The 10,479-nt window shown below is 39.9% G+C and overlaps 1 protein-coding gene across 2 annotated transcripts in view; it reads left to right on the top strand.

The window, feature by feature from the left end:
• The first annotated feature begins 2,382 nt into the window (after positions 1-2,382).
• snphb (syntaphilin b) overlaps positions 2,383-10,479 on the top strand; it is a 23,667-nt gene continuing 15,570 nt past the window's right edge. For both annotated transcript variants that reach the window (XM_017433476.3, XM_017433475.3), the window contains exons 1-2: positions 2,383-2,495; positions 10,076-10,195. In XM_017433476.3, coding sequence (XP_017288965.1) covers positions 10,146-10,195 — 50 coding nt within the window. In that variant the 5' untranslated portion in view covers positions 2,383-2,495; positions 10,076-10,145. The remainder of the gene's footprint in view (positions 2,496-10,075; positions 10,196-10,479) is intronic.

Raw genomic sequence — 10,479 nt, 5'->3', positions numbered from 1 at the left:
GTTACCTTTTATTCGTAACAAGAACTGGATCCTTCTATTCCTGATTTTTAATCTTTTGTTTGTTTTTATGATGATTCTTTCCTATGTTTTTGCTCATCTTTTTGTCTGCTCTTATGATTTTAAGCCATGTCTTTCTACTATTTTTAATTGCAAAGCTCTTCAGTCACCTTAACAGTACATGTAACGGGTTATATAAGTAATTAAAGGATTGATTGATTAATTGATTGATCACACATCCTGTGTTTAGGATCAGTTTTGCCAGACTTTGTTTTGAAGTGTGACCTGATCTTTGCTTTGTAGAACAAATATAAGGTTAAAAATATATAATATACTGTAATACTGGAGCTATTTCACCATATAAATAATAACAACTATTGATAATAACAAGCTACTTTAAATCCTGCTTTTTTAAAGTTTGTCTCATAAACTGGATGATGCTGTAATTCCTATTATTGGTCACTAGAGGGAGCTCACATACTGCTAGTCCTGAAAACTAAAAAAAGTCCTTTAGAATAAAGTTAAATAATTAGATTAGCAAACATTTTATCTAAGTTCAAACTTTTAACAGCTGCAACTTTAAATAAATAACTGTAAAACAATACAGACTTAAATATGGAGAAGTAAATTATTATTTTTTTGCTATAACTAATTACAAATTGTTATTTTGATTCACGCAGATTATATTGCTGTGTTCTGAATGAGCCTATATTCTTTTGTTTTTAGCCACAACACTGACATCATAAGTAGATTTAATTTAAATTCTCTAACATAAAGCTTCAATAATGTGTTATACTTTTGCTTTTACGATGCATTAATACAAAAATGTCCAACAAGAAGTTAAGGATTATCTGCTCCAGGATTTACTAATTCCTTTACTGCAGCAAAGAAGAATAAATCAAACACATTTTTATAAAAAATAATAATAATCATTTAATGAGAAAGATTAGGTAACAGTTACTAACTGGTATGGTGGTAAAAGTGTTAAACTATTATTTATTGGCTTAAAATCTAATTCCATTTTTATTTAATTAGGTAAATTCTAAAAGCTTTGGGATTTTTCTGATCCATGGTTCTAATTAATATAAGTAGACAAGTACAATGCAGATGCTGTGGGCAAAAAATAATAAATATAATTTATAGTATATAAATATATACTACATATAGTATATAACACTGATTGAAATCACTTGGGTGTACAATATTTATATTGTTTTATTTGATTATTACTGTTTGAAATTAATATTATTTTTGAAAATAGGGGCAGATATTATAAGATTTTTTTCTTCTGCTGCTTACTTTCATTTGATTTGATTTGTAATTGTATTTTAATTGTATTTTTCTGTTTTTTTAATGAAATGAATAAATGAATAAATATATTTACACGGTCATAGATTCATTTGACTGTGAACTAATGAGTTCTGGTTGGTGAATTTTGTCTCCTCCTCACATCCCTGAGCCCGCGTTTACACCTAAAAATAAAGATTTTTCCAAAATTGGCAAAAATTTACACTCAAGTATCAAAACACCAGCCCAGATCTGCACAATGTCAGCAAAACACTGAAAACATTTATCTACTTTAGTCACAGAAACACACAGAATGTCGCTTCTTTATCGTTTCAAAAGACTTTTATACAGCTGCACCTATAAGCTAATTAGTTAAACACATCCAGGTGTGTAAACACATAATTGCATGTGTTTAATTGATTCTTATGAATCGGGTATGAGCACTTTACTGATACAGCATCTGCAGAATCAATACCACATTTTTGAATATCTCACAGCAATCGTGAGGAAAGTAAAAAGTGTTTAAGGTTTAATCAGTGTGTAAGTTGTTAATTTGACAATATGTGTTTGATATGGTAACAAAAAATAGTTTCTGTAGTGGATAATTTCAATAAAATGGTTAATTTTGTAAAAGATCTGAGGTGTTCTGACAGTTTGTGGCAGCGTTGATCCTGTGAAGGGGGCTTGGTTCTTAACAATATGCTGATATATGATCAAAAAGAGCAGATGAACTCTCTCCACTCAGGACTGATATTTCTGATGAACAAATGAAGCTTTAATATTAATAGTTTATGCATTTGACACTGACTGAAACATGTTTCTGCAGCAATAAAGCGACCTCTGCTGTTGAAGGTGGAGCATTACAGCTGTTGGAAATAAACGTCCTGAATAACAATAGTTTTAGAATAATAATTATAATAATAATTGATGTGCATCCTAATTAATCCTGGTGTTAGGAGTCTTTACTGTAGGTGAAAAGTAAAACTGCATCAAACTGAGGGTTTCCCTTTAAAGCCGAACCTCCGTGACGCAGACGCTTCGTCCTGATGCCCTTGTTGCTCCTCTCCTCCTTCCATCCAGCGCACCTCCTGCATCCCAGCCCCTCCCTCGCCTTCTTCCCCCGGCTGTGTGAGCCCACATCAGCTCGAAGAAACCGCAGGCTGAGGAAGAGAGCAGATGATGGGAGCGTGAAGGGACGGCAGGGCTCTCAGGTGAGCGCGCTCCTCACTGAAACCATCCCTGACCGCGCAGAGGTGACATGTTGCCGCAGAATTAATGCATGCATGGGGTGACTGTGCAGGGAATGTGTCTGCATCCCAGGCCTCAGTCTGTGTTTGTTTTGCTGCAGCTGATGGAGGGATGCTGCGCAGTGCGCGCGCTGCCTCTCTCTCCGGCAGATGTTTTCACGTCCTGCGCCGCTGACTCCTCTTAGCCTTTACGACCCTCGGTTATTGTGTCTAAACAGGGTAGAAATATAACATCCTTCAGCGTAAGGAAGAAGTTAGCTTCCGGCTGCCCCTCGGACACAAACTGTCATCCATGTTTGCAGTTTGACCTTGCAGCTTTTTTTCCTGAAAGAAAACCTGGATCCACCTGACAGATGATGGCTTTTATTGTAAACATACAAAGACTTTGAAATATTTATTTATCATTTTAATAATAAGCCATTTTGTGTGTAAAGTGTTACTTTTGTAACATTTTTCTATTTCCTTTTTTTCTTGGGGATTGTTTACTTTCTCTTTATTGTTAAGGAAAAGGTAATAATGATGATGTTAAAGATTTATTTCCTCTTTTTTGCTGCTTTTAAGCTCATTTTTTTAGTTGTTTTTAATATCTTCCTTCTGAAACAGTGTCTTTGTTGTTTTTTTGTGACTCATGGAATCATGAGTTTGACGTTCAGCCCCAGGGCCTGATTCTGTAGGCCTGCTCAGTTTTTATTCCCCCAGCTCCTGTGATGCAACAAAACAACATAATCACTTTTGTCAAAGGTCTGTTTTTTGTTTCTGTCCTCTGCTACAGGACACTAATCTTTGCAGCATGGCCATCTTGTCAGCTGCAGACACCCCCCCAACACACACACACACACACACACCCTTCATCATCCACCAATAGTGGCTCTCCTTCTGCTCAGGTTGCACACAAGTGGTGGACTGACCGTCGCCATGGTGACTAATCATTCACAGCATGGTGTTTGCTGAGATGCTCCCATGAAGGGAAAATCTCTAATCCTTCCCTCCTCTTCCTGCTAAAATAACAACAATCATAAATACTGCAGCAGGATAATCTCTGACAGTTCATTCCCACAGAATCCCGTCTTGGCTCGTCTTGAGTGCTGCACTTGTAGCTCTCATCTTGGCTGGGCTGTTGGTCGTAACGCTAATTGCACCATTTAACTTGACGGCTCGCTGCAGAGGATGGCACGCGTTTTTTTTGTTTTTCATGGAAACGATTTGAGTCTCTGGAAAGCAGCAGTACGTGTCACTTTTAGTCGTTGCTGTTTGCACTACATGTTAATTGGAGACTGTGTCACTAATCGCTGCACAGCAGTGACGGGTTTGCATCGCGGCAGCAGGTATTTCAAAACCGGTGACATTATAGGGAATAAATAGTTCAAGACAAAAGCATTTCAGGATGTTTAATGTAGCTGGTGGGTCAAATCAAAGTACAGCCAGCAGTAAACACACAATAACCAGGTGAACAAGGACTCTTGTCTTCTCTTTCAAGGAATTTTGGGATTGCTGAAATCAATTGTCTCATTTCTTGCCAACAGTTGAAAAGTTTTCTGTGAGCTCTGGCTGCCATGCTGATGTTTACTCAATTTAGACCTATAATTCACTCAAACCTGGTCTCAAACTGCTAATTTCAGAAAAAAAACTAACTCCTGATGTCACAATTTGGCAATAAGGAGTCCTAGAGGAAACTCCCGCACACATCAGTGTGACGTTTGTGATTCTGAAATGAGTAAAAATTGTGAAGATAAGTGCACGTAAAACAAAACAGACTTCTATCACAAGAAAGGGTATATGATTTGACTTGCATTAGACAACTTATAACTTAAATTAGATGTAATCATAACAACAGATTCCTAGTAATTGTGCAGTAGTTGCCATTTTGATGCAGTTGGTGAATCAGTTTGATAAAGAACTTTTATTGCTCTTCCATCGATCCATTTTACTGCTCCTTATTTATCCCCCGGAGGAAACAGGTCCAGGAGGGGAAACCCAGACATCCCTATCCCTAACGACACTCTCCAGTTCCTCCGGATGGTTCCCAAGGTGTTCCCAGGCCAGAGAGGAAATAAAATCCAAAATTCCAGCAAGTTCTGGGTCTGCCTGAGGTCTCCTGCCCAGAGGTGTCTTAATCAGACGCTCCAACCACCTCATCTGATTCCTGTCAAAGCGTAGGAGCCGTGGCTCTCCTTCAAGCCCCTTATTCAAGGTCCTATTTATTGTTCTATCTCCTGCTCCATCCTCCCATTACTCAATCCCTCCAGGATTTCGTGGGCATTCTTTGTGATAGTTGCGGCTAAAATGCATGATTTCGCGGGGCATTTTCCTAAAAGTTGCAATTTTTTTTTTTTTACTAAAATCAATAAACAACCATAACTTTTAAAATCTAAACCAAAAATACTTCCTAGTTTTGTAAGATAATTCCCAACAAACATTGACATTCTCAAAAGGTGCTTTATTTGAGAACTTTGAGAGCTTCTAAACTGACATTCATGAGCATTTCTGGATTGTCCCTGGTCTGCAGCTCTCCTCACANAATCTGGGCCAGTTTGTGCCAAAATCAGGAAGAAACGCGTAGACGCATCCCAAACCTGCGAAAAGTCGAGTTTCTCCTTTGTTGTGACTGAAGCAGATTTATATTAACACTCAAACCATCAACCTGACACAGGGTGGATCCTTAGAGTTTTAGAAATGATCAAGAAGAAGAAAGAAGCTCTGACCCAACAGGAGGATGGACAGAGGGACCTTTAGGGACGTCCTGCTCCTGGGGTGTTAGCAGCATTACATGTAGGTGCAGTCGGAGGAAAAGCAGGTTCATTTACTACTAAAATCATATTTATTGTTGTCCGGTTAAAATGTGAACTCACATACTTCAGCATAAGCAACAGTTTCTGGACTTCACACTTGTCAGGTTTGGGGGTGACAGAGAAGAACCCTGAGTGCAGACTCATTTCAAAGAAAACTAATTTATTAAAATAAAACAAACAAAAAGGCTGACGTGGCAGCAAAAACTGAAACTAAGTACAAACATAGACAAACAAGGTGTGGCGCAAAAAAAAAACATGGAGCAAGACAAAACCAGCAGGGAACCAAGAACAATGAACCAGCGACTAGTGGGAGAAATGACCGGGTATTTGAGTGCTGAGGGTAATGAGGGAAATGGAAACAGGTGAGTGGAGATGATTACGGACAGGTGGAGATAGGCGTGGCAAGAAGGGCAAAAGAGTGACGGAGGAGGAGTGAATACTGAGCAGGAACACAAACAGGAAAAACCCAAACTGAAAACACTAATTAAAACCCACAGAGAAACCATAAAGAAAACAAAACAGAAACAAAAAAATCCAAATCCTCACAGAGGGTCTGTTTACAAGTGAACAAAACTCCCAGATGATGGAACTCCTTGGAACCCCCTTCAGCAGCTCTTCAAGCGAAATTATTAACCTTCTATGGGTTTGTTCTCAGCTGCACCTCCTTGTTGATTCAAATGTTGTACAAAAATTACTTCAACCAGGTCATTTTTGCATCACGTTATGGTACAAAACCTATTTAAAAACTTCCCTGACATGATCAAAGCGGCACGCTCAGTTGTGCGTGGACATTAGGAGTTGTGGTAACACAATAAAGAGCACTTAAGACGGCTCTCCCTGTCAGCTGGATGTAGGAAAGGTTCAGTTTAAACGCAGAGAACTTGACAGACGTAAGCAGGTAGTCTTCAGGCTCCTCCCTCTCCTAATGTGGTTGTAAATATTGATTTTCTGTTTTTATGAATGCTCTTTGCTTGTCTTGCCTTTCGAGTAAAATGATCGTGTGGTTCTCTGACATGCTTTCAGTCATTGTTGCTCGGCTCATTAATGACAAACCCAAAGTCTATTAAGTATTCTGGGATCTTGACCTGAATAAAAGCTGTACCAGAAAAGCTTATTTAGAGCTAAAATCTTATCTAGTGAGAGGAAACTAAAAGAAACCCAACCCTGCAGGGTATTTTATCAAATAAAGAACATTCAGGCTAAGACCCTTGGTGGTTATTTTTTGGGATGTTGCTCAGGCTTTAATTAAATTACTGCACCACTTTGCTTTGTTGCGTTAAAATGTTGTTGATTGTACAGGAGCTTTGTGCTGTGCTGTGCAGAAGCTTAGCTAAGCTGGTCTGCATGCTTTGCAGCAGCAGGGTGACTCTGCAGGATGGGCCTGGTCTGCTGTAAAAAGCCACTGCTTCAAACTGAATATTGAGCATTTGTTGAGGAGAGATTTTTTGGTTTTCCTTCAAAATCGAACGATGCAAATTAACCATGGCTGCATTCCCCCATGAACCAACAGTTACACGTTTGATTTGTTTCATGTATTGTTTTAAACTTAAATAAAACTAAGGCTCCATTTGCACTTCTCTGGACACTTTTTGGAAAAAAAAACCCCACAGATTTCCTCTTGTTTTGACAAAAATGTTGTTTTTAGTGAGAGGAAACTGAAACTTCGAGACAGAACTTTGCAGAAATTACTCATATTTCTGAAAATGTTTGTGCATGCCAACCATCACTTTGTGTCCTAGAAACCAAAGCAATGGAGCCATGTTTACCTCTTCTTTTTTTTTGCATCAGTCTTGTTTTATCCTGATCTTGAATCTTTTTTTTTGTTTAAATGTGAACCAGTGGTAAACAATCCTTGGTCCTCGAGGGCCACCATCCTGCAGGTTTTCCTTGTTTCCTTGCTCCAACACACCTGATTCAGTGGATAAATCACCTCTTCAGATCACCCGTTGATCCAAATCAGGTGTGTTGGAGCAGAGGAACAAGTAAAACCTGCAAGATGGTGGCCCTCCAGGACCAGGGTTGCTCACTCCTGATGTAAACAGTAAATGTTGCACATCGTTGTAAAAGTCCAGGTTCTGCTAAGAGCTTTACAATGTTTCTCATTCCCCCATCCACTCACACTTATACAGTGCTTTTTATTTTATGGTTTAAACATTATATAAGCATATGGGGGCAGTGGAGGTTCAGTTTCAGGGGCTGGGGATCTAACTTCTGATCCCCTGATTGAAAGAACGACTGGCAGAGAAACTGACCGCTCCCAGCTCAGACATAACTTCCAGCAGCATCATTTCAGCTGCTCAGAACTGTGTCTTCTAGTCTTCATCATGCCTGTAGAGAGCCAGGGCATAAACATATACATGCACTGAGGACTCGTGTACTGATCTTTGAGTAATTTATTGCCAAATGTGTAAACGAGCCCTTTTGGGCTTTGCGAGTCACTTTGCAACACATCAGATCACCATCGGTGATCTGATAATCTTTAATCCTTGCATGACACTGACCTCTGCATGATATAACATGACCATAAATACATGGTACAAGTAAACATCAGTGCCTCTAGTTGATTAATACCTCATTATCTTGCACAGAAAGGGTTTAAATTGAACCCGTGGGGTTTGGATGGCCAACACTTTGTATTTCTGTACAGATAATCTGAGTTAAATGGCCTGGATTTGATTTAGAAGTAGCTCAATATTAAAACGCCAGGACTTTATAATAGTTTTTAAAACTTCTGCCTGCTTGAATTCTGATGTGATTGCACAACTCTCCTCACCACTCTGTCTGAACTGTATGCTGTCATTAATGAGTTCTTTCCACTACAGTCTGCTCGGCCCAGACAACACAAATTAGTTGTTATGTTTCTGCTTTCAAACCCATTTCCCACGTCATGTTTTGCTGCACAGTTTAGGTTGAATGCTCGTCCTTCTTCGTCTGTCGCCAACAATGCAGAACCTGCAGAAATCAGTGAAGGTTACGGGATGCTTAGAAAGCAAGGTCACGCTGCAGTGTTTCCTCTGCTGCAGAGTCAGATGAACGATTGTGCCAATATGCGTACGTTTATCCCATTTTTCCTCCTCGTCTCCTCTCAGTCCATGCTGTTTTCCTCCCACCCTGTCCTCGTTTCCTCCCTGTACCTGCTCACGGTTTGCATCTCCACCAGGGTGGGAGTTGCTTGCGTGTTAGAGATGGCGTTACATAAGCAGCCTAACTTAGTAAATCCTGCATGACGATGTTCTCTGATGCAGTCTGATCTGTTGTGTCAGCAGCTGAAGCAGGACAGCGTGCTTTCCAACACTTTGTAAAATCTCCTTAAATAATTACTATAACAGTCAGGCCTTCTCTACAAAGTTAAATAAGGGGAAAACAAATAAAACAAGCTTTTAAGTTTAAGGGGTTTTATTGGACGAGAAATGCAAATAGGGACTAAATTGGTCAAAAGAGGCAGGACAAAATAAATCTGCAGCTGAGTGTATCAAGAACCACAACACTTATAAATGTATTTTACAAGCTATAAATACAGGATTCCCACAGAAGTTGGTTTAGTTGTCCTATCAAGGAGTGGGTGGCAGAAAAAAACAAAGAGCTGACGAGGCAGCAACACAAAACAAAAACTAAATCCAAGAACTAAGACATGACCAGACACAACATGAACTGAACAGTGAAGCAGGGAGCAAGCGGAGGAGATGACCGGGTTTTAAACAGCAGAGGGCAATTAGGGGAAGTGTGCACAGGTGAGTGAGAATCAAGAGAGCAGGTGGAGATGGGCGTGGCAGGTAACAAAGAGCTGACTGAGGAGAAGTGAAGGATGACATAAATGGGCAACAAAAGACAATAAACCAAAAGAAAGCAGAATCACAATGCAAAAATACAAAAGGAACACAAAACCTGACAAAAATACTTTACATGCTACTCTCAGACTCTTAAATTCCCATTTGGCATCTGGTTTCTGGGACTCAAGCTGACTTAAAAGTCAAACATAAAGAGGATTTGAAGTCGATTATCACTGTAAGTGATGAGTAGATGACAAAGAGAAATATCTGAGTCAACAGTTGAATCCTGCAACATTTACTCAAACGTACAATCCTCAATGTGTGAGATATATTATTGATGAGAATGATCCACCTCTTTTCCCTGCCATGTGCTTTTTATTCTCTCTGTGCTTCTCTTTCATAATAGATGCTGGCAGAATCTTACTGTATTTCTATATGAAGCTGACTGAAGCCCCTTAATTTCACAGAAAAATAACTTTACTTTATGGTTTAAGGGGATTTATTTGCATGTTTACATATAAACTAATCACAAAATGATTTATGGATGAACTATTCCAGTTATTTAAAGGGTTTTTGAATAGTGCCCAGCAATGCCGCAGCAGAAATATGCTTCATTATTTGGCATTTCAGAAGTACTGACAGGCATCGTGATGAAATGTTTGGGAGAGTGTGTCCTCTTCTCGTACACGAATCCATCTGAGTGTGAACAAAAAGACACTGAGATCACATCTTCATCTCCAGACACTGATCTGAAATGTCAGCTCCTGTTGCTCACCTCTGCCACCGGCATTTGGCCTGAGATGAGACAGACCACCATCGGTTAGATCTCAAACAAGACTGAGAGGTGATATGTTGCTGAACTTTAGGGTCGAGTCTGTGCCAGCTTGAGTCAGAAGCACCGGCCTGCACATTAAAACCTCTCAAGCCGAGCACAGAGGGCTGTCGCTGAAGTCTGATTTTCTGTGTTTCTTGCGTTTTCCTGCAGGCTCCATGTTCTTGGAGTTGAGCTGAAAATAACAACAGACGTAACGCTGAGCGAGCCTCGGTCTGGCTCCATGTCTGCCCCTGCTCCAGCCAGTCGAAGGTCTACGTCGGGCTCTCGTCGGTAGGTTGCAAACAAGCATCTGTTAACTGTTTGTAGATCTCAGTCTTCATTTGTGATCATTTAAATGTTTTCTCCAACGTAGATTCAGTTGAGCACCAGGGTCGTGATGCTCTTTTTGTATATTAGACTTGACTGGTGACTTACAGCCAGGGCCGCAGCTCCCACTGAGGACACCGAGGTCCGGACCTCAGTGTTTCTCTGCTGTGTATATTATAAAAACCTGAATCCAAACAAGGCTTTTGAACAGCGTGGTTCTCTGCGTAGCTCCACCAGTTTCCTGTAGG

Source organism: Kryptolebias marmoratus, linkage group LG8, assembly GCF_001649575.2.
Source record: "Kryptolebias marmoratus isolate JLee-2015 linkage group LG8, ASM164957v2, whole genome shotgun sequence".
In the NCBI taxonomy this organism is placed as follows: domain Eukaryota; kingdom Metazoa; phylum Chordata; class Actinopteri; order Cyprinodontiformes; family Rivulidae; genus Kryptolebias; species Kryptolebias marmoratus.
This window is presented reverse-complemented; position numbering and strand designations above follow the sequence as displayed.